At 39.3% G+C, this 24866-nt stretch overlaps 1 protein-coding gene across 19 annotated transcripts in view; it reads left to right on the forward strand.

Moving 5' to 3' along the window:
• The window catches only part of NRXN1 (neurexin 1), a 1235746-nt gene that overhangs the window by 470414 nt on the left and 740466 nt on the right, over positions 1-24866 (forward strand). For 8 of the 19 annotated variants that reach the window (XM_023557243.2, XM_064277107.1, XM_023557241.2 and 5 more), the window contains 2 exons: positions 9068-9369; positions 12504-12665. In XM_023557243.2, coding sequence (XP_023413011.2) covers positions 9068-9369; positions 12504-12665 — 464 coding nt within the window. Of the gene's footprint in view, positions 1-9067; positions 9370-11443; positions 11489-12374; positions 12666-24866 lie in introns of those variants that run through there. The other 11 variants (XM_023557237.2, XM_023557239.2, XM_023557245.2 and 8 more) reach the window with 3 other exon arrangements.

Below are 24866 nucleotides of genomic sequence, written 5' to 3' on the forward strand. Positions count from 1 at the left end.
CTGGATTTTTATGATTCTTCCACTTTTTTCTTAACAGGTTTCTTCCCCCCCCCAATCAAAAGATTCAAAGTAGCAGATCTGAATATTTATCCCTTAAGAAAAATACCATGGTATGTTCTGTCTTAGGCACAACAAAAGTCCTTACAATTCTTAGAAGATTTTCTAAATTACAGCAATCTAAGCATCTTTTAGAGCAATAGGGCTCTCACACTTTAATGTGCACTCAAATCACCTAGGGGGTCCTGTTAAAATACAGATTCCGCTTCAGTAGGTTGGGGATAGGGCTGAGATTCTGCATTTCTCATGAGCTACAAGCGATGCAAAGAATGCCAATGGTGTTCCCCCAGACCATACTTAGAGAAGCAAGTGCTAAGAGCACTTATTTTTTAAAGCAATTCCACTTTAACCAACATTTTACTCTTCCCTCTGGTATAGACTCTGGTTTATACCTTCCAAGATGCCACTATTTATGTCTCTAGAGGAAAAATTACATTCTGTAGTTTGGGGCAGTTTACTACATAGCAAAAATAGTCTGATAACTCATAGATTTATAGAATTAGAAACTACTCTGATTCTAGGGAGAAAGAAAAACGTTATAAATTGGCCACTCCTTAGAGCTTGATTATAAAGAGAGATTGCCCCAGTGCTCATTGACTTACCAAGTAGGAGAAAGATCATTTCATATTTGAAATTATTTACTCACACACATTTTATAGCTGAGGATTGAGGTATTTTTATAAATACAGAATATCTATAAATCTGCTATGCATCTAATTGTATTCCTATAATTTATTCTTTATTAATCATGCATCGACAGCCAAAGAGTTTATAAGTCTTTGAGGAAATCTTTGTAAAGTCCGTAGTCACTGAGCGGTATTTTTATTCTGAACCTGTCTCTGGGTTTCCTCCAGGTTAAATGATGGGACTGTTGGTTGTTACAGATTCAGTTGTTGGGACTTGAATCTGAGGCAGGCCCAGGAAAAGCAAGCTGGCACACCTGGTGAGTGCCATTACTTTCCCTGCTTATCACACGCTCTGCGCAGAACTGACTGGTCATCAGCCCAGCCAGGCACAGAGTGGCCTGTTTGGTCCCCAGCACCTGCAGTTATTTAAGCAAATGCAAATCCGTTGCAAAATAGGATTGGCAAATTGTTGTACTAGAGTTTTGGACCGTGTCCTATTTTATTTTGGTAAATTGTGCTCAATTTTGAGCTACATGTAATATTTGGTCACGAATTGGAGACTCATGTCATGGGGATAGCTGGGAAATAAGGAAGAGCAGGAGAATCGAATCAAGAGGCCCAGAGCCATATTCTGATTCTCCCCATTTGGTTCCATTACCATAATTTCATCTGTCAGGCCCCTACTTTTTTCATCTAATAAACATGGCCATTGGACTAAATAATACCTAAGTCTTCTTCACCTCTCGTATTTAGTGACTAAGAATGTGCCTCTTTTTCCAGGTTATCTAACGTTTAAGTAAATCCAAAGTCGCTAATGGATCCTTGACACTTTTTTTCTGGTTTAGTTGTCTTGAGGCATACCCAAAGTGAAATAATATCTTGAAGAAGGAATATTTTATAATACCAGATTTCTTGCTGAAAACGATAGAAATTAGGTTCAATTTACATGGTTTGAATTGTATTTGGGAATCTGGGAAGTTTTACAACTTTTGGTAGGAAAGCGTGAGCTACTCTGGATTTAAAGCAATGCCATTTCTCCCTGCAGTAATTAATTGATTGTTTTAATCTCTGAAATACACAGGATTGTGGCAAATAAAGTGATGATGTTTTCTCTTACACTACTTGGGGACGAAGGATTTTCAATAAACAAACTTTCCTTTCTTATTTTTCTAAATTTGCTTTATCTTGATCGTCAGAGACAGCCTGGCTTATTATTTAATTTAACAATGTAAACTCCTAGTGTGTACCTTCGTTTATTCAAGGATTTTTTTGACACAATATTCTTGCATACTTGACTTCTAGAGTAGAAAAACAAATGAAGCAGGCCTCTTGCTCAAATGTCTTTTTCTGTTTGTTTTTCATATATTGATTTTAGCTTTTGGTTTGTGTTGAACACACTCATAGAATCACATAAATAGAGTAACGTGCTACAAAGCTGTGTGATTTGGGATTGTGTATATGAAAAGCAAGATAATAAGGAATAATAATGTCGGCCAGGTCCTTGGCATGAGAAAATAGCCTGACATTTTTCATGCAAGTGGAGACAGTGGGACTTTTTCCCACCCATAGAAATCCCTGCCTTTAAAAAAAAAAAAAAAAAGTAGGTAATTCCCTTGCAGGTTGTTTACTTGGTAAAGAAATTGAGTAAACTTGGAAGATGTGGAAATTTAGGATCAAATTAATGAGTTTATATCCTATGAATAAGTAATAGGAAAGGGCACTGCCCTGAAAATTAACTTCTGTATGAACTTGGGAAGTCATTTAACCTTTCTTTGTCTACCATTCCTCTCTATAAAGTAGAAATCAATGATTCTTGATGTTGAAAGGGATCCGTTTTTTTTTCTTTCTATCTAGCATCCAAGCATTAGACATCTTCTACTACATCCGATTAAGTGGTTTAGCTTATGCGTAAGTCCTTTCTGTGTCAAGGAATTTGTTTTCTCTCCAGTGGAATGTTCCGCCTACGGAGAGCTCTCTTAGGAAGCCTTTTTTATATTGAGATATAATTTATTTTCCCATTCCTCTTATATGTTAATCTTATTTACACCCTGATTCCATACAGAATGCTGTCATAATCTTGCTAAAGAACATCTTCCCCTATATCTGAAGATGCTGGCATATATCATACGTCATATATTTCAGATGCCTTAAATCTTTTCCCCTCCATGTTTTTTATATTTACGTGATATAACCTAGAAGCCTTTCGACATCTTGATAGATATCCACACACACTGCATCATATCCAAAAGGAGTATGAGACCAGGTGTGAGCTGTTTAGCCCTAAGCTGTAGGACTGTCCCATCTCTCAGCTAAGTACTTTCATGAATGTAGCCCATGCTTATATTGGTTCTCTTGAGTTTCTTCATCACATTGTTGACTCATGTTTTCAGTCCTCCCAGTAGTTTCGTTGATTTAATTGATCCCGTGTGGCTAGGAACTCATGTTTCCAGTGTTCGATTATTTGTTCAGTTGGGTAGCTTTGGACCTGCAACTAGAACTTAGATTTCTTCCATCAAATTAAACTTTGTTAAAGTCAGCTTATCCAGTCGTCACAAAACGAATTCATAGAATTCTAGTTCTTCTGTCTAATTCTAATATAAACTAAATGTTTGGACTAGAGGAGAGCTTATAAAGTACCCTCTGACTCAGAGACCTGTTCTAAATATTTAACGAGGATGGAAAATTTTATAAATATCGTCTTCAGATAGGCGGCTCTCATCATGTATGATGCAAGAATTTGTATATGAGCCAGAATCCACTTGCCTACCTATCATCAAATAATCAGAACGATGGCCAGTAGGAAATAAATGGAAAATATTTGGGGAATGTTATTTTTATTGATTATGATAACTATTTTCTAAGGACCGAGACTCCAAGTTCTTTATAATATATAAAATTCCCACAGGATGTCTATATACCCAATGGTACTTATTGCAGTTGGTCAGTTTTCATCATGGTGATAATAGACCTTTTCTCTTGTGATAATTTACCCCCATTTATGATCACATCTATTACTTGAATTTAGGAAAGGGCTGGAAAAAAATCTGGCATTGCTTACCTGCTATTTCATTTTACTACTTTCAGTGTAAAAATAAATGGACAACAAACTGGGCTGCCACTTCATAGAAGAGGGTTAACGGTCTGAGACAAGGAGAGCAGAGGCTGTGTTGATATAAAGCTTCTTAAAATAACTTGTTGTGAGATAGATATCCGAAAGCTACATTTGTTGAGGGTCTAGTTTGGTCAAGACATCATGCTGATCAGAGGAAAGACTCAACTAGCTGAGGTGACGCATCCGGAACTTCTAAGTTCAAGTCACTCTGCTTGGTTGAGATACTTGGTTGAGTGACCTTGGTGAGTTACTTAATTTTTCCAAACCTGTTTGTCGTGTAGAGATTGGTTATACTAATACCTACCTCACAGAGCCAATGTGCATGGAAAATGCACTGAAAAGTATAAATAGCCAAACAAACGAATCTTCACACTTGCCCAGAAGGAACATTCATACTAGGAAGAAAGCAAGCAGATTGAGAGAAAAATGAAGAATGAGAAGAATCACAGCATTGTCACCAGGGTACAGGTTAAACCAGTTGTACTCACTGGATTTTCAAGGATAGTCCCTGTATGAGATATTTTTATTATTTTTAATAAAAGTGATTTTTACAATTAGATATAAAAGGGATTTATTTTGAATTTGTATGTAAGAGAGTTTTTAAATAAAAATTAATTCACAAATTAGAATTAGGAAGAAATCTTTGTTAAATTGTCAACTGGAACTCTGGCCTTAGAAAATGGCTGTTGTATTTTTCTACCACCTCACCTCTCTCAGTAAAATTTTTATCATTCTTTGCATATTACTTACGCCTTTGTGGGCATAGATTGGAGCCCTGATGGTGCAGTGGTTAAGAGCTCAGCTGCTCGTCAAAAGGTCGCCAGTTGGAATCCACCAGCTGCTCCTTGGAAACCCTATGGGGCAGTTCTATTCTGTCCTATAAGGTCGCTATGAGTTGGAATTGACTTGATGGCAACCGGTTTGGCTTTTGTTTGGGGAATAGATTATGAGAGGGAAGTGAATCAATGTAAAATAGTTTGATCCTATTTACCATAAAAATGAGCTAATCTTTTAGGTAATGTCTCTTATTAACATGTTGTTATTGTGTGTCTGTTCACATTTATGTTAAAATTTGGCTATGAAATTTCATCACCACTGAAACTGGTCCTGTGGGCTTTTATTTATACATATTTTACTATTTTTTTTTAAAGAAACCTATTTTTTATGATTTTTATCTGGCTATAAATTTAGTAAAAGTTCACTGTAAAATAAATCAATTAAAAGACTGTATGGATTTAGTAGGCTAAAAGTCCAAATTCAGGGCATCAGGTCCAGGGGAAGGCTTTCTCTCTCTGTTGGCTCTGAAGAAGGGTCTTTCTTGTCAATCTTCCCCTGGACTAGGAACTTCTCTGCCCAGAAACCCTGGGTCTAAAGGACATGTTCTGCTCTCAGTGCTTCTTTCTTGGTGGTATGAGGTCCTCAACTCTCTGCTTGCTTCCTTTTCCTTATCTTGAGAGATAAAATGTGGTGCAGGCCACACCCCGGGGAAACTCTGTTTACATTGGATCAGGAATGTGGCCAGGATAAGGGTGTTACAATCCCACCCTAATCTTCTTTAACATAAACTTACAATCACAAAATGGAGGACAACCACACAATACTGGAAATCATGGCCCAGCCAAATGGATACACATTATTTTTTAGAGGACATAATTCAATCCATGACACCAAGTTTTTACTGAGAGGGAACTACTATCTTAATATGCTTGCGTTTTAACAGTTTAATGCATAGGAATGAATCCTAAAACAGTATATTATTTAATTTGCTTCTTTTTGTACTTTGTAGAAATAGAACCATATTGTATGTATTCTTGTGTGACAAGATTCCACCATTCAATATTTTATATTTTTCAGATTGTCTGTGTATGTAACGTAGTTGTAGCTCCTTTAGTTTTGTGGCAGTGTAGCATTTCATTGCATAAACTTTTAAGAGACCCATGCTTCTGTTGGGGACCATTTAGATTATTTCCAGTGTTTTGCTTTTATTCTTCTATGGCCAGTCCTATACGCTTATGGCAGACTTCTTCTGGGTTGCATATCCCTGAGATTGCAGTTTAAGTATACCAGGTAATATCATACTGCTTCCCAAAGTGTTCTTTCACACTCCTGTTAGCAGGGGATAAGAATTACTGTTTATCCACAGCTTTGCAGAACTTGGAATTTTTCTATATATATATATACATATATATTTTCATTTTTGGTCAATATCATGAGTGTGAAATGGTATTAGAATATAGTTTAATTTTTACATTTCTCTGAATACTACTAGGTTTGAGCATTATTTCATTTATTTGTGGGGATATATATTTTTTTCCATGAAATGGCTGTACGTTTCTTTTGCCCATTTTCCTATTGTTTGCCCTTTTTCATATAGACTTATAGCAGTGCTTTATGTTTCCTGGATTCTAGTTCTTTGTCATCTGATATGAAATGAAAATACTTTCTCCTTTATCTAACTTTTTATTCTCCTTATGAACAGGTGTTCTTAATTATAATGAGGTTGAATTTATCAGTTTTTTTTTTTTAATGTTTTTATGCCTATTTAAATAAACCTCCCATATCTCAGGATCATATATTTTTGTCTTAGAAAAATTTTACAGATTTGCCTCTCTATTTATATCCTTAATCCATGTAGGATTGATTTTTATAAACAAAATGATGTAAAAATCCAATTTCACTTTGTTCATATTAGATAGCCAGTTGTCCCAGCACCATTTATTAACTAAGCCATTCTTTGGTCAATTATCTGCAATGTCTGACTTGATATAATTCAAGTGTTCATATATGTTTAGGAATAGTTTGTGTTTAATGGATTATCTTTATTCTCCTCCTTTTATCTAATCTAATACATCCTCTTAATTGCCATAATCTTCTAATAAATAGTCCATCTCTACTTGGGCAAATAGCTCCATCATCTTTCTTCGGCATATTTTGTTTTTTCGGGGCCCTTTTTTTGTCCCAAAGAACTTCTAGAATCAGCTTCTCAAGTGCGTTTTTAAAAATCCATTGAGATTTTTATTGGCATTTCATCGAATCTACAGTTCTACTTGATCTTTAGGTCTAGTCATATATGTTTAAAATATTGATTGTTCCCAGTACGCGGAAAATGCAGGTATTTTTAATCTTGTGATCTTTCTAAAATTCCTTATTAAGCACAAAAATTTATTTGTAGATTATTTTGATCTCTTGATGTATACAGTAATATTTGCTAATATGACATCATTGTCTTCGTTTGCAGTCTTTATGAGTTTCATGTATCTTTTCTCATCTTTTTAGATTTAGCTAGGACTTCAAGTATAATATTGAATAGATATGTTAATCATGGGCATGCTGGTCCTGCTTCTGATCCTAAAGAAAACATTGTAGCATTTCACAATTAAGTATGGCTTACGCTATTTGTTTTACACCATTTATGACATTTATCCCATTGGGCTGATAAGGAGGAAGACATCTACTATTCCTAGTGCACACCAACACTGCCAGATGACTGTACAGGCATTAACTCATTTTATCTTCACATCTACACAAAAAGATTGGTATCACCAACCATTTTTAGAAACTTGGATTTAAAAAGATGCTACAATTGCCCCCAGTGACATAGCCAGCAAGTGGCCAAGCTAGGATCTAAGTTCATATTTTGGCCTGTTCATTTTTTTCCTGCTGTATCAGAAATATTTCGTTGTGCTGGCTCCCAGTATTGAGCCACTTGCCATATTAAACTGGCCAGGGAAACATATACCTGGCCTGTAAACTTTCAGAGACAGGAACTAAATCTGCCTTGTTTGTTCCATTATTCCTGAAGCCCAGTACTGAACTTAGCATTTGGGAGGTGCTCAGGCAATATTTTGAGGGCTTGGATGGGAAGGACCCTCTAGTATAGATTGGGTTGTCCTTGCTATGGTTCTGATTCAGAATGTGGTGGGTGTGGCCTGATCTCTTGTCTTCACTGGTGGTTGACTGGTAGTCAGTGACCATTCTTCCAGGACTCAATTCTTCATGAAAGGCCCCAGGCAGCACCGTTCCTGGATACCATGCTTTGCCTCCCAATAGCCACTTTCTCTTTCTGTTTCCGGAGTCAGGTCATTTGGCACTGCCGAGCTGGAGCCTAGATTTGAGCTCTGGTGCCAGGCCATGGATTATTTGACTGTCAAATGAAAACAGCCCTGAGGTAAAAGCCTACTGGCAGGGGAAGAGCGTGATCCCTGCGGGTCTGTGAGCCCTCCAGCGGGCAGAATAGAGAGGCTGTATCACCAGATGAAAGGGATGTTGGTTTCCCAATACCACTTATAATTCTACGTTTACAGTTTATCAGAAGCTGATTCCAGACCATACTGTTTAATTTTTCTTGGCAACATACCATTATTGCCTAGGAAGTGAGGGAGCCTTTTGCTTACAGCCTTTCTTAGGTTAAATTCACTTCATCAGCGGGAGAAAGTTGTTCTTTCCAAATAGTCACGTTTCCATTTGATCTGTCTAGCATCTCGTGGGATCCGCCTTGTGTTATTCCTGGATATGGTAAAGATTGCCATGTGGATAGAACGTTGAGTCTTCATGTAAATGCTACCCCCGTGACGATGTGCTGGCATTCTTACCAGTCTCATAAAAGCCAGCCCTGCCATCTGCTTGGCGAGACCAGGGAATGAATTAACAATCTAGCTGACTTCATTAGGCTTTCTAGCCTTCTCCTTCTGTCCCAGGAGGAAAAAATACACATGCTCTATAGGAAATCTATTTCCTCCAGGACAAATTCTTTTTTTTTTTTCTTTTTCTTTCTTTCTCCCAAGCCCCTCACCAGATAATCTGCTGTGGTCTCTCAGTGATGAAAATATTTGGCTCTTCTTTGAGAAGATCTTTGAATATAAATGTCTTGCTGAAAATTAGAATAATGCCTCAGTTGGATGGAGAGAACGTTGCAAACATGGTTGAATCCATTGTTGCAACAGAGTAGAACCATCCAATATGCATTTACTGGTATCTGATTCATGCCCTGGAGATACCACAAAGCTTTCTCTGATCAGAGCTCTTGCAGTGATACTTAAAAATTAATTGAATTTTCAAGAACGTCAGCTTTAGCGACTGGAGTTGATGGCCCAATAGCTGAAATATACTGCCACCTACAGTACTGTTTGACTTTTCAGCAGGCCCTTGTCATGAATGTTAATTAAGCAAAGAGCTAATTTGGGGCTGATTAGTTATTGTTTCTGTTAAGATCTGCCAATTTACATAGTATACACGTCTTTACTTACACACATATTTATCTGTTTCCCTCTAGGAAAAGAAGAATATATTGCTACTTTCAAGGGATCTGAATACTTCTGCTACGACTTGTCTCAAAACCCCATTCAAAGCAGCAGTGATGAAATAACTCTATCCTTTAAAACCCTTCAGAGGAATGGACTGATGCTTCACACTGGGAAATCAGCTGATTATGTCAATCTTGCCCTGAAAAATGGAGCTGTCTCTCTGGTCATTAATTTGGGATCAGGGGCCTTTGAAGCACTAGTGGAGCCTGTGAATGGAAAGTTTAATGATAATGCCTGGCATGATGTGAAAGTCACCAGGAATCTGCGTCAGGTAACAGCGCAGTGGATAAGAGAGTAACTGGTTTTGTTTCTCGCTACAGCTGTGTGTCTGGTACTTGAGAACCCTAACAACATGATATACGGCTCCTCAGAGTCACTTTCAAATTAGCTTTTCTTCTGAGATGAATCTTCCTGCCATACTTGAGCAGGGGCATATCTAGAAAGTTCTGGGGGCCCAACAGCTATTTTGATACAGAGACATATGACAGTTTCCCAGAGGGCTGCAAGAATATCCCTATGACCTGCCCTTCCTGTGATGTGTGTGATTTTGTCGTGTTTTTGGTTTTTTTGTCTGTTTGTTTGATTTTAAAAGTGTAGTTTCATGGTGATCATTTGGAAGCATGCACATTGGGGTCATTAAATCACAGTTCCTTTTTTGTAATCAAAGAAACAGTGTGTCTGTGGTTTGGGATTGTATCAATCCCTACTCTCTCCCCATCTCCATGCCCCAAAACGGGGACAAGAAAAGTCCCTGAGAGGGGAAAATGACTTTGGGGGTTTCCATATCTCCTAAAGAGTCTGTTTATGAAGATATTTTTATTTTTAGCATAGATGCTTGAAGTTGAACCCCAAATGACACTGTATAGGCCAGTTCGTTTTCTGGCACCAGTTTCTAATTGTCTGTATTTTTTTACACTTCTTGCAAGGGGCACTATATACTAGCAAAACAGAAACTCTTTAGTAAATCCATGGACCCACGTATACTGTATGTTTTTAACTGAGGTGTACTCTTACAGTATATATACAGATGAAAGTGAAAAAACAATTGTCCTATATAAGGAACACTCTAAGTTTTGGTTATCATTTGAAATTTTATGATATTTACAATGTATCATTTTGTTAAGTATTGACAGTGACTAATTATTCTGCCATACATGCTGATCTCAAACTAATATCCTTAACGTATTTGTCGTTTCTCTGAACAGTTGCAGCATGACCGGAATGGCTCTGGCTTTCCATTACTAAAACAGCCCTCTCTTACTGAGCTGTTACCTGTCTAACCTGTTCTTTCCTGCTTCTGAAAAGCTTTAACTATCCTAGCTAGAGAAGCTTGAGGAATGCAGACTCAGCCTAGCTAAGGCAGACCAGAAAAACAAGGATCCTTGAGAACCCCAAAGACCTTCCAGATGCCTTCTTGACACGGGAGGGATCCCACATGCTTCACAACTGCCTTGGGAGATGGTCGCCCACCGTCAGTGTAGCTGTAGCCCACGAGTTTCTTATTAAGTCTGTCTCTTTGGTTTTCCATTTATTTTATTTTATTTTTTCCTCTCAGATACTCACCAAGAGACCGAAGGCTCACTGAGAGAAGCACAGAAGGAAGGGTGGGGCTTGGGGAGCCCACTTTCTAGATTTGCCTTTGCTCAGGTTACAAACTAAACTGTGAATTGGTAGCTTAAAGGAAACTGTAGTTGTACAGGTGGGGTGCATGTGTGGCAGGACAGATTAAAAACAAATCCATTCTACTCATTCTATGTGTCAGGATCTTTGCTTTGTCTCATTGCAGTAAACTGTGACCTTAAAGTCCATCAATATGACCGAAGAAAGTTTTGGAGTTGAGGAGGAGTCCTTGTATGCTGTAAAATTGAGTAGTAGGGCAATGACAACCAATTCCTACTAATTTGCTGGGGCTGGGGTGGGCCAGGGTTGGGGAGGGATCAATTGCGGGCTAAGGGCAGCAGTGGTCAGCTGATGAGCTTTAGGCCTCTGAATCCCTTTTAGACTTTTTACATGTCTGTCAGATGTACTCAGGAAGACAAAGGGAACGTTGCCATATGTCTGATTCTGTCTCGTAGCAAGTTACGAACAATAATGGCAGGAAAAATATTACCTCTGTGGGAGGCCTATTTGTTAGTCTGCTTTTTTCTTGTAAAATTTTTTTGCCCTTTTTCTATGTTACTAACATGCTTAATAACTAACATGTCATTCATGGAATGTTTCATTCTACTAACCGTTACCTGAATCAAAAAATGTACTAACATGGTAGAGACCATCATATTTTTTAAGTAACGATCGTTATTCTGTTCACAGTTTTTAATTTCCTTTCTCCCCCCTTCTCCACAAAGCACTCAGGCATTGGACACGCTATGGTAAACAAACTACATTGTTCGGTAGATATCATTCTAATTGTTTCTTATTTTGGGTTTGCCGTGTGTTTTCTTTCTTTCTTTTAACTGTAGACATCATTAACAAAAGAGGAACTGCGGTTGGTACTCTTCTGCTTACTTTGACCTCCTTCTTTTCATCTGTTGTTGACCTTCTTATTTTTTACCTGTTCCTGTCAACTTCTGTTTTCCAACTCACCTGTAGGGGCATCGTTAACGTTTCGAACGTTTTGCATCCAGCTGTGGTTAACACGGGATAAGACAAATGGCGGCTGGCCTGAGTGACCGCAGGCGCAGCCAGTCTCTAACCATTCATGATGCATGGCATGGAAACTTGATTTGGGAATGATGGAGATGCCACACCCACTCATCTTTACGTCATCACCAAGCAGTTGTTTTTTCCTTTGGTTCTCCCTGTTTCCTTTCCTTTCCTTTCTGAACTGTACTGTCCCTCCTGCATGTGCACACCAACGTGGGCCGCTTCTCCTGGTTGTTTTGCCTCCCCTCCCCCTTTGGCATGGGCCTAGGCACTTGCATGCTGAACAACTGCTGCTCAATAGTGCAAACAGTGACGTTGCTGGAAATAGCTTGCGCCTTTTATGTTAACAAGGTGCACGTTGTGATCAGTTAATACCAGACAACTAAACTTTACTAATATGTACACCAGCAAAACTAACCTAGGAGGCATTTTACTAACACCATTTTTGTGTCTGCTAAGTAACTTTTGAGTTGCAGTAGGGATGACGTTAACACTAGTTCAATAATCAAGTTAACTCTCTAATAGCTTAGATCTCTTAGGGCTAGCTGAATAGAATCCAAGAATAAACCTCAAACAGACATGAAAATGGGTTCCACCATAGGTCTAAAAATAAAAACCAAACAAACAGAAAAAAAAAAAAAAGAAAAGAAAAAAGCCAAACAAAAAATATATAACAAAACAAAACACAAAACAGGCATATCCCAGGATTACAGTATCTAGGTCTGAGTATAGCGTGTCCTTTCCCTGTGCTTTGTTATCTAGGTGACAATATCAGTGGATGGGATTCTTACCACAACGGGCTACACACAAGAAGATTATACCATGCTGGGGTCTGATGACTTTTTCTATGTTGGAGGCAGTCCCAGCACAGCCGACCTTCCAGGGTCACCAGTCAGTAACAACTTTATGGGCTGTCTCAAAGAGGTAAATATCACTGTTACCAGAACCAGTCTTAACTCATAATCTCACCATTTCAGATCCGGACTGAATGTGCCTTTGCTGAAGACCTGATGTTTCCAGAATCAAATGACGCAACCTTAAATTCAGTGTGCTGCTGTTGTTTATATAGGATTTGATATGGGGGAGGAGGGCAGCTTAAAGAAAATTCTGAGGGGGTTAAGTCTCTGTTTTTTAGTAGTTGGTATGTAATAATTGAGATTTTAAATGGGCAGTTGTGCATTAGCCAACATGCTAATTAAACAAAAACATGCTAGTTAAACAAAAAGAGACATTGGGTCTGAAGTTAAGCTATGTATCCTATTTGTTTCTACGCGAATGCCTTAGGTGTTATGTACGCAGGTGTTATATATGGTGGTGACTTTTTTTGAGAATTGCAGGTAAAAGGAAAATAAAAAACTAAGCAATAAGAGAAAGACTACATTTAAAAAGTGGGTCTTGTAAAACGACACAATTTCGTTCACGTTCTAAACATTTCTGAAGGAAGTAAAGCTGTTTCATTGGTCTGGTGAGTTCACTTAATATCCACCTGAGCAAAAACTCTCAGGCTAAAAAAAAAAACTAAAAGATACCAACAATTTCAGCCTTGTTTCCATCTGTCATTGTTTGATGCAATTTTCAATAGAGTTGGAGCTTGATGGGGTGTGGGGAGAGAAGATTTAGGAAGCCCCTGAATTTCAACTTGCATGACTATTGTTCCAGAAAGGCTGCCAGTTTTCTTTTAAGCATAACCCAGTTTCTTTTGGCTACTAGAAACAGGTTTCTCTTACATTGTATGGCTGCTACTTAATGATACGGACTCCTAAAACATAAAGTTTTATTTACTATTATTTGTAGGTGTTTTTAGCAAGCAGTGAAGCACTTTGATAAAAAAAAAAAAAAAAAAAGTAACCATATATCCTTGATTCATGTAAGCCTCAATGAAAAACAAACCCAGTAGTTTAGCTACATCACTGCTGAGTTATCCTTGGCTGTCTTTTATTTACATGAAAATACTGGATGTTGAATTGCCCAGTAGGTGGCTGTATATATAACAGTCTTCAGGCGGATTCAATATGCTATAGTTTCAGCAGATACAAGGGTGTGCAGGTCTGAAAGGCTGAATCTACCCATACCCAGGTTGATTGTCCCTCAAAGAGGAGCCTCTACTCTTTACAAATAGGTGGTATGACACAGGACTGTGTTGAGCTGTGTGAAGGATAATAATAATAGTTATTGTTACATAATCATTATCACTGTGATGATGGTGATGATAGTACTAACATGTTCAGAGCTCTTATTTTGTGCCTGGTGCTATCCTAAGAGCTTTACATGGATTCCTATATGAACAATTCCAAATATAAGAATCAGCACAAATCAATTCCTATGAGGCAGAGGTCATATATATCCCGGATTTCCAAATTCTCCAAGCTCCTGTACCACTCCATCTCTGACACTGGCCACTCCCTCTCTCCTCAGCATTCCTTATGTCCTGTTTGGGTTCAGCAATTTGCTGCAAAGTCTCACAGGACTCATGAGCCATACTTACAGTGAAGTGGTTTATTAGAGAAGTAACAGGGTACAAATCAGGATCGGGATCAGGGTCAACAGGCTACAACTCAAGATGAGTATCAGGGAGCATGTAGGCAAAGACCAGGAGGATCCCCTGAAGTGGACAGCACACTCCTCCCTTTTCTTCAGCCAAGTGGCTGGCTAGTGGGTTCGAACTGCCAATCTTTTGGTCAGGAGCTGAGCTCTTAACTACTGCGCCACCAGGGCTCCCAATCATTCTCTTTGTTGTGCTTTACCTATAGCAACTTAATCCTGAGACAGACTGGGAAAAGGAATGGGAATAGAAGGATCTCCAATACAGACTGGAATCCAGGTGAAGAGGCTTTTCTGGACACTGAGTTCAGATGACCCGCATGGTCTTCTGACAGTGCAGCATGGATGATAATGACCTTTAATGTGGACGAAGCTGCAATTCATTGCCTTAATCTGAAATTCCAGTTGTAATAATCTGGAAACAGTGTCTTTGTGAGTCGATATACCTTAGGATTAATCACTTTTCAATATTAATCTCTTTTTATATTGGTCTGTCAACCACAAAATTTAGCAGAATCACAATAGCAAAAGCAAACCAGGTGAAAAAATAAGTTAGGTGGGCTTCCAAGTTAAATGTCTTTGGTAGCTTCTGAGTTCACACAACGATGACTCTCTCACGTTATTCCCTCTGTGGGTTTTGGATACGTTATTGGACACTTCCCATTTTTCTTATGTGTTTTAGCAATCCCTGCCAGTTTTTTCTTGGCTTGTGCAATTTCTCTCACTTTATTTCCTCCTGGCGTATTAGAGGGGGGAAGAAGACTGGCAGAATTTGTCTATACATCAAAACATACTTCAGTCAGAGGGTTTTTTGAGAATTCATAGTTTTCATCCATGTCTGAATTATTACTTGTTTAGAACGCTCTGCTCTTCCTACTTTTGAAATAAAATAGTGACCAAGTATCACAGATTTTGAGTTAAATCACCTTGTTTCAGATAGGTTAGTTTAACAGAGTTACTGAAGACAGGAACACACTCAAGATCATTATTACTGCCTCTCTCTCAGCAGTAAGCCTGTGTGGATTCCCTGGACTCTGGCTTGGACTTCCTAGCATGTGGAAATCACACATTGCATATGTAAATACTTAATTGTGGTTTCATTATTTTTGACTCATACAATTTTTATTTTCAACCTAGTATGTAATCACTCTCAGGATGACCAATCCTGAGCGGGTTGGAGGGTAGGGATCCTAATAATATGTTGTGGAAAAAAAAAATGTGGAGTGTTAGAATAGGAAGGGAGTCCCAGGGTGTTGCAAAGAGTTTACTGATTGGGCTAAACAAAAGGTTGGAGGTTCAAGTGCAACTAGGGGTGCCTCAGGAGAAAGGCCTGGAAATCTACTTCCAAGAAATCAGCCATTGAAAACCCCACGGGACACAGTTCTATTCTGACACACATGGGTCACCATGAGTTAATGGCATTTTTTTTTTTTTTAGAACAGGAAGAATCATGGAAATCATTTTCCAAGTGATTGCAGGTGGGAAACAGACCTAGAGAAGTTGCTTGACCCACACAAAAGCAATGAAGGTGTAAAGGCAGGACTAGAACATAGAACTCTCTCAGATAAAATATAATGTTTGAATGACTGGATATTTTATTAAAAAATAATGCTGCTCAAGTTACAAAAATAGAGGCAGCCTACTACTCTCACTAATTTACATCTTGATTCTTTAAAAAAAAAATGAATTAAAAGAAAATTATTAGACTATGTTGAAATAATATAAGTTTAAGTCCTTTTTTATCTCACACAATATCTATTTGGAATGAAACTTGGCTTGTGCACAGAGCAACTAACACTCAATAAGAAAGTCACCCCCCCCCTTTTTTTTAGTGACTATCGATTTTCAAAATAAAATAAAATTAGTTAAAAATAGTCAGGCAAAAACTAACTTAATAAAAACTTTGTTTAAAATGAGAAGAAACTTTGAATAGCCATAGATATAGAGAGATCCAAGTCCTTTTTCAAAAATTATTTATATTTTCATCATAAATTAATCAAAAAAACTTTGAAGAAATGTTTGTGCTTACTGAACATGGCTTTCCAGGATGTCAGTTGAGAAAAGATAAAGGAAAATTGTAAGTAATGAGATAGCATTATATGCAGCCCACACCTATGAAATTCCTGGAGGATATGAGGTCTTTAAAAATATGTGTTTTTAAAGTCTAATTTTTACAAAAGCAATATGATTTGTGGTTTGGCAGTAACACTTGTTTTTACTCTTTGCATTTTTGATAACTTTGAATAAAAGCAGAAATATATTTTGCTTAAGAAGTTTTGATCCTTTAATTTTTCTAAAAAGCAGTTTTTAAGTGACTGCTACAACAAGAGAGAGAGTTAGGGGTCTTCTTGTTGTTGTTTGTTGCCCTCAAGTTGACTTCAACTCAAGGCAATCCCGTGTATACAGAGTAGAATTGTGCTACACAAGGTTTTTGTTATGGGTTGAATTGTGTCCCCCAAAATTATTGTGTTTTAAATCCTAACCTCTATGCCTGTGCTTATAATCCCATTTAAGATTGGGTTGTCTTAGTTATGTTAATGAGGCAAGATTAGTGTGTAGGGCGTGTCTTAAATCAATCTCTTTTGAGATACAAAAGAGATTAACCTTTTCATGCCCCGTGGTGGTATATATAGGGACTGTGAACTTTTTCAGCTTCTGGGGTTTATTGAGAAGCTGTTTGTTGTACCACTTAACAGTGCATGCTGCCTCAAGGCAGGGGTCTTTATGACTGTTTGAAATGAAAGAGATGGGCATTGCCACAAATTCCTGTTTTTGCAGGGTATTGTATGTGGTGTCTGAATTTTTGGTAGGAAAAATAGAAATTTTGAAAATTTTTGTTACACAAGTGTACCAATAGATCCCTGTGAGGGCTCTGGGGTATAATTATTGCCACTTCATATGTACCACTAAAACAATTAGGGTAGGCTTGTGGGAAGGGGCAAGAAAAAAAAATTCATACCAAAAAATGAAACAAAAAAAGCAAACCCATTGTGGTTGAGTTGATTCTGATGCATAGCAAGCCTATAGGACAGGGTAAAACTTCCCCATAGGGTTTCCAAGGAGCAGCTTGTAGATTTGAACTGCTGACCTTTTGGTTAGCAGCCAAGCTCTTAACCACTGCGCCACCACACACATTCAGTGATTTAATATGCTTCCATTAATGAAAACACATGGTATCAACAAAAAATTCAAAGCAGAAAATAGTTGGATCAAATAAGAGGGTTACACAATAAATAAAAGGGTTAAGCAAGTGAGCAGAGGAGAGATGGGAGAAGAGAGATGCCAACCCACCTGAAGATCATCCAGGAGCAGAAGCTCAAAAGAGGAAAGAACTTTCCTCCAGAGCCAACAGAGAGAGAATGCCTTCCCCTAGAGCCACCGTTTATGTTGGTGAAAAAATGAATTTGCAATGAAGAAATTGTTGGTCTTCCAAAATTCTGTCATGTGATCTCTGGCATCATTTCTATCACCAAGGCCATATTTTCCAAGTAAAATGAAATTCTTGACGACTTATTTCTGTTATAGCAGCACTATATAACTAAGGCAGAATTTCATACTGGAAGAGTGGGGTGCTGCTCTAACAGATACCTAAAGTGTGGAAGTGGTTTTGGAATTGGGTAATGGGTAGAGGCTGGAAGAGTTTTAAGGTGCCTAATATTAGAGCCTGGATTGCCTTGAAGAGACCATTGGTAGAATTATGAACATCAAAGGCAATTCTGGTGAGGGCTCAGAAGGAAGTGAGGAGAACTCTAGAGAAAGTCTCTCTTGTCTTAGAGAATACATATGGCAACAGAATCTTGTTAGAAATGTGGATCTTAAATGTGCTTCTGGTGAGGTTTTAAAAGGAAATGATGAATATGTGATTGGATAGTGGAAGAAGGGAGATGCTTTTTATGCAGTGGCAAAGAACTTGTCTGAATTATGTTCAAATATTTGGTGGAAGGCAGAATTTGTAAGTGATGAACTTGGATCTTAAATGAGCCATGTGATTTCTCCTTGCTGCTTATAGCAAAATGCCAGAGGAGAGAGATGGACTTAAAAATGAGCTGTGCAAAATGAAAAGAAAACTTAAAGATTTGGAAAATTCTGTTGTACAAACTAAGGACACTTGTCCTAGAATTTTCACCAAGGACACGGCTATAGAAACTTTTGTTAAAAGAATAAGCTTGTAACTGATGGATCTAACCAACTACCACAGCAGAAAACCCATTAGTTTAGTCTGAAGGGAACAGAAAAGGAATGAAAGGGGAGAACGCTGTCTGCCTTTTGGAATTCTACAGGCAGGAAACAGGCCAAAGGAGCAACATCTGTTGTCTTCCAAGAAAAGGAAAGAACCATCCCTGGAGCAGCTTGGAGATCAGCAGAACTGTTGGAAGGAACATGGGAAGCAGAGCTGCCTCAGTTTCAAAGGGGGGGCCGTGGCCTCTGGGGTTTCGAAGGGAGGGGCCATAGTCTCCTGGATCTCAGAGGGTGGGGCTGCCCACATTTCAAAGAGTCTGATCTTCACCAACTCAGTTCCAGAGTGTGGGGCTGCAGTTAAGGTGTGCCAGGGGGATGAGGCCACCCCCAAAGCACAGGGGGTGGGGCTGCCATGCCCAAGGGGCAGAAGAATGGAGCCTACCAGGGCCAAGGGAGTGGGTCGCCACTCAGATGGACTAGGAAAACGGGCCTGCCCAAAGCCGAGGGAGTAATGTTGCCATCCCAGTGGGCCTGGATGGCAAAGCTGAAATCCAGGACTGAGGGGCCTCCACCCAGAATCCAGATGGCATGGCCAATACCAGAGTCTGAAGGGCAGGGCCATTGCCCAGATGGTCTCAGAGAACAGAAGATTATTTTCAAGACTCGAGAGCTAATATAAATCATTCTGTTGAGTTTTGGGCTTGCTCAATGCCAATTATCCCTTCTTTCCCTCCAGTTTCTCCCATTTGTTATAGAAATGCCTACTTTATGCCTGTTTCGCCGTTTTACTTTGGAAACAGGTAAACTGTAATCTAAATTTCACAGGTTCACAGGTGAAAAGGAATTTTGCCATAGGATGGAATATACCTAAAGTTTCACTCATTTTTTATTTGGACAATTCAGAAGATGAGATTTTGGACTTGGAGTGGATTTAAGGCTTGTGGGTGAATATATATTGCATGTGGCAAAGACATGAATTTTCGGGGGGTCAAAGGGTAGAATGTTATGGGTTAAATTTTGTCTCTTAAAAAAAATATGTTTTACACCATCGACTGCTCTGACAGGATCACAGAAGAGGGCCCAGAAAGAGTGGGAGAAAAATGTGGAACAAGATTCAAATTCACAAAAAATGACCAGGCTTACTGGTCTGACAAGAGACTGGAGGAACCCCCGAGACTATGGCCACTGAACACCCTGCTACTCAGAACTGAAGTCACTGCCGAGGTCCACCTTTCAGCCCAAAATTAGACAGGCCTAGGAAACAAACAATAACACACAGAGGAAAGTGCTTCTAAGTGAAGTATATGAGACAAAATGGGCAACAGCTACCCAAAAGCAAAGACGAGAAGGCAGGAAGGGATAGGAAAACTAGACAACGGACAAGGGAACCTGGGGTGGAAGGGGGGAGAGTGCTGACACACTGTGGGGATTCCAGTCAATGTCACAAAACAATAAATTTGTAAATGAGAAATTAATTAGCACTGTAAACTTTTACCTAAATCACAATGAAATTAAAAATATAGATAGATATGTGCTTTAAATCCTAACCTTTATGCCTGTGGTTATAATCCCATTTAGGATTGGGTTGTCTTTGTTACATAAATGAGACAGGTTTAGTGTATGGTATATCTTGAGTCAATCTCTTTTGAGATATAAAAGAGATTGAACAAGTGAGCAGAGCAGAGATGCTGGAAGAGAGATGCCAAGCCACATGAAGATCACCCAGGAGTGGAAGCTCAAAAGGACAAAGACCTTTCTCTGGAGCCAAAAGAGAAAGGCTTCCCATAGAGCCAACACCCTGAGTTTGGAATTCTAGCCTCCTAACCTGTGAGAGGAGCCCTGGTGGTTCAGTGGTTAAGAGTTCGGCTGTTAACCATAAGGTCAGCAGTTTGAATCCACCAGCTGCTCCTTGGAAACCCTGTGGAGTGGTTCTGCTTTGTCCTATAGAGTCGCTATGAGTTGAAATCGACTCGATGGCAATGGGTTTGGTTTAAAACCATGAGAAGATAAATTTCTGTTTATTAAAGCCACCCATGTGTGGTGTTTCTGTTATAGCAGCACTAGATAACGAAGACAGTTTTCAAGGCTGTGACCTTTTGGGAGCAGATTGCCAGGCCTAACTTCCGAGGTGCCTCTGGGTGGTTTCAAACCACAAACCTTTCAGCTTGTATTCAAGCTGCATAACCATTTGAGCCACTAAGAGGCTCCTTTAGGGGGTCCTATGGAAAAGGAAATCCTGTGGGGGTCTCTGGTCGATGTTTGGAGTCTACAGACGTGCTCATTCTCCTTAGACTACTCGGGAGTCATTTTTTTTCCTGTATAAAAAGAGTCATACTTGATTCCTAAGGTGCCCATTGGAAATTAAAAAAAAAAAAAAAAATCTTCAAAGATAGATTAAAATTGCACGAATATGTGTTTCTATCCCAACGTTTGGCTGTGAGGGTCTCGTAGTAAGTGACCTACCAGGAGCCGTCATGCTGTCGCTCCCCTGTTCCTCTTCCCTCAGAACCTCCTCCTGCTAGTACACATTGCTTAGTCTCTTCGTGCCTCCCAAATGCTTGCAAGTGCCTGTATCCTTCCTGCAGGGTGAACGTTCTTTAACCTAGTTTGTTAGTAGGAAAATGAAACTGAAAAAGTAGGAAGGGATTGTGTATCCGATAAAACAACCCGGAGTCCTTTATTTGAAGTTTATTTTAAGGCTTATGTACCTACTGGAGGCTTCACAGTCAGTTCTTGGAGTAGAGACCTTACCTGTGCATGGTAATTTAGAATGCTGCCACTAAAGATTACTTGGAATCCCCCTAAGGAAGGATTCTGGAAGGAAAAGAATAATAGTAATAATAAGTGAAATGCTAAGAGGAATTAAATCCCTACTGAAAATTTCATCAACCTGATTAGATCAGCTCAGCCTTTAATTACATTTAGAAACTTTCAACACTAAACATTTGGAAGCTGCCATGAGGTGGTTGAGATTCAGAAAGTATCCTACCTTATGTAAGCATATCCCCCACTATGGGAGAGATGGTTAGTCCCTAAATGGAATCCACATAGCATCCTCTGTCATAAGAAGTGTCAACACTGTAATTTCCAGTGTGTCAGGGATCCACACAGGAAAACAAGAAAAAATATTTCCCTTGTTTGGGTACCCCAAAACCCATTGCCCTCGAGTTGATTCTGACTCATAACAACCCTGTTAGACAGGGTTTCCATGGAGCAGCTGGTGGATTTGAACTGCTGACTTTTTTTGGTTAACAGCCATAGCTGTTAACTGCTGTACCTCCAGGGCTCTTAGGTACCCCAGGCTGCTTAATTTCTGTTTTTCTGTCTTGGACAATAGAGCGCTTTAGAAAACTGAAGACTTCTCAATTTCTCCCCTTCTGAGGTAGAACCTGCTCATCAAATGCAGACCCTCAAGTATTAGTGTATGGTATATCTGGTTCTCTTATTTCCCTCTTTGCTTAGGAAATACCGGTATCCCTGTCATTTACATGTAAGAACAAAAATTCATGGCAAAATTTACATTTTAAATTGCTTTCCCAACTGTGAAATAAAATATGCTGTGACCTGTTGGAGAAATTTGACCTACTGGGAAATTTGGAGGGGAAGAAGATCTTCAATGACATCTGTGAAATCACGACACATGGAAGGAAGGAGGACTTCTTTAGGCTGGCCCCCCAAACCTATTGCCATCAAGTTGATTCTCATTTATGGCGACCGCACGTATTACAGAGTAGAAATCGTCCATAGCGTTTTCCATGGTACCATGGGGTGGCCTCAAAGCACCACCCTTTAAATTGGCAGCTGATCACAAACTGCTTATGTCATCCAGGGACCTTCGTATGGGCCCCAAAGTCGTGATTAAATACATTTGTCCCGTTTTACTTTCCTCCTGGCTCTCTTCCTTGTTGGGGCCGTTATGATACCTAGAGATACTTTCTGCCATTTTTTTCTCATTATATTGTCACGGTCTATATATTGGTAGGTAGCACTTTACAATTCACTTGCATTGACCTTTCCACTTGCCTCATTTATTCTTTTGGAAAGAGAATTGCTCTTTTTGCCTTCCCACTTCATCTTTTTCCTAGACATTTTCCATATGGATCACATATTACTCCTTATATTACTATGCAACTAGAGATAATAATACCTTGATTTTGTTTGATAATAAGTTCTTACTTGAAAAAACCATTTTAAGATGCCTTTTGCTAAGGACCCCAAGATTAATAGACAAGACAAAATTACAAAGGAATTCTTTAACTCAAAGATTCACATGTTGGTCTGGCTGAAACACAGCTGGTGCTCTACATTTGAAAAACCAACAGACTGTGGCTATAGGCTAGCTTCCATATGAAAAGTCTCCATGCTGAGTCAGACAGTCACACTGTGGTGGAGCGTTAGTTGTGCTGGAAAAGCTCAGGATGGCCAGGAGTTGACTCAGAAAACAGCCGTTTTCTTGTAATAACCACGATAGATTTCTAGGCTATCCCAGACTGCCTTAGCAAGCTGTAGAGAGCATGCCCTAGGGATAAACATTCTCAAGCTGCTTTGGGCTGCCTTCCCAGAGGCACTGCTGGAAAGGAGGCAAATTGGCCTGCAGTATTTTGGGAAGAAGTTCAGCTCTAGAGAGAATAAATTTTCTCCACCTGATTCGAAGTAAGGAAGATGGCAATTTTGCTTTTAAAACTTTAACGAGAAAACAAAATTAAATTTATGGACGTGTCAAAGAATTTGACAAATTCTTGGTGCCATTAACCTGATTTATTTTAGGCCTGGCCTAATTGCTTTCAGATCTTGGAAATACTGACATGTATTTCACCTAAACTATCAACACTAAAATGCAGAGGCCAGTTAACCTTTGCCTCCTTGCATTTTCAAGACAGCACTCTGTAGCTTCTTGTGAGGAATTCCCCTTTCCTTTTGCGAGTATTTTCTCTGAGATTGTACTCTGCTTTGTAACTGTCAGCACTAAGACATCCTACTTATCTCTCTACGTATTTGCAAAATGTTTGCACACAAGTTATCTCATTTGGCCTACCTGCGAATCTGTGTGAGGTGATAGTAACAATAACGATGATACTTCCATTTTGTAGATGAGAGACTCTGAGGCCTTGGCACAACACCTGGCTGTGAGTTGTGGGATTAGACCCTGGTCTCACTTTTCCATCCCTGAGTTGAGGACTCGTGCTCCCACTCCAACACCCATTGCTGTCGAGTAGATTCCAACTCATAGTGACCCTACGGGACAGAGTAGAAGTGTCCCGTAGGGTTTCCAGGGCTGTAAATCTTTCCAGTAGCAGGTTACTATAACTTTCTCCTGCAGAGCAGCTGGTGGGACCCACCAACCTTTCGGTTAAGAGCGGAGTGCTTTAACCACTGTGTCACCAGAGCTTCTAGTGAGAAGTTAGCCATCATTATTATGTTGACAAGAGTATTCTTCCGCATAAATACAAGGCAGCTGTACTGGATTACTCTATCATTTACACACATGTACATACACACACACACAAAATAAAGCTACAATCATCCAAAAAACACACAACAAAACAAAACAAAAAACCCATTGCCATCCAGTTGGCTGCGACTCATGGCGACCCCATATGTTGCAGAGTAGAACTGCTCCGTAAGGTTTCCTTGGCTGTAATTTTTACAGAAGCAGGTGCCAGGCCCTTGTCTCTCGGCCACTGCTGGATTTGGAGGTCAACCTTTAGATTAGTAGTTGAATGCAAACTGTTTACACCACTCAGGGCATTTCCTTGCCCATGTGCCACCAAGGCTAAACCAGGCGAGGCAATAATATAACTTGTGATGCCTCGCCGTGCCTCTGATCATACTAGGCACAGTACGTGAGGACATTAAAAGCCAGGGTTATACCTGGAGGGTTAAGGGAGTCAGTATATTCCAGGGCAGTAATAACAGTATATTAAGCCTTTCTGTTTCTCATATAAAGTCCGCAACATCCAGTGAGTTACTCAGCAGGCATACATCTAGGGCGCCAGCAACAAGCTAAAAGTTTTAAAATAAATAAATAAAACTTAGCTGAAAGATTTTGATATTAAGTATTGAAACATATCAGCAATGGAGTCATGGAGGGAAAACAAAAAATCTAAATTTTTGTGGACTTCCTTGCATTTTATCCTTAGTATTGCCATTCTGAACCCCGGGTGGTATAGTAGTTAAGAGCTTGGCTGCTAACCAAAAGGTCGGCAGTTCGAATCCACCAACGGCTCCTTGGATACCCTCTGGGGCAGTTCTACTCTGTCCTATAGGGTAGCTATGAGTTGGAATTGACTCAGGGACAATAGGTTTATTGCTATTTTATTATTAAATTACATAGAGGGTACACCATAATCTTTTTAGTGCTCGGTATGTCCGAAGGTAATGCCTCGGCCATGACAATGGTTAGAC

This window comes from Loxodonta africana, chromosome 26 (assembly GCF_030014295.1).
Source record: "Loxodonta africana isolate mLoxAfr1 chromosome 26, mLoxAfr1.hap2, whole genome shotgun sequence".
In the NCBI taxonomy this organism is placed as follows: Eukaryota; Metazoa; Chordata; class Mammalia; order Proboscidea; family Elephantidae; genus Loxodonta; species Loxodonta africana.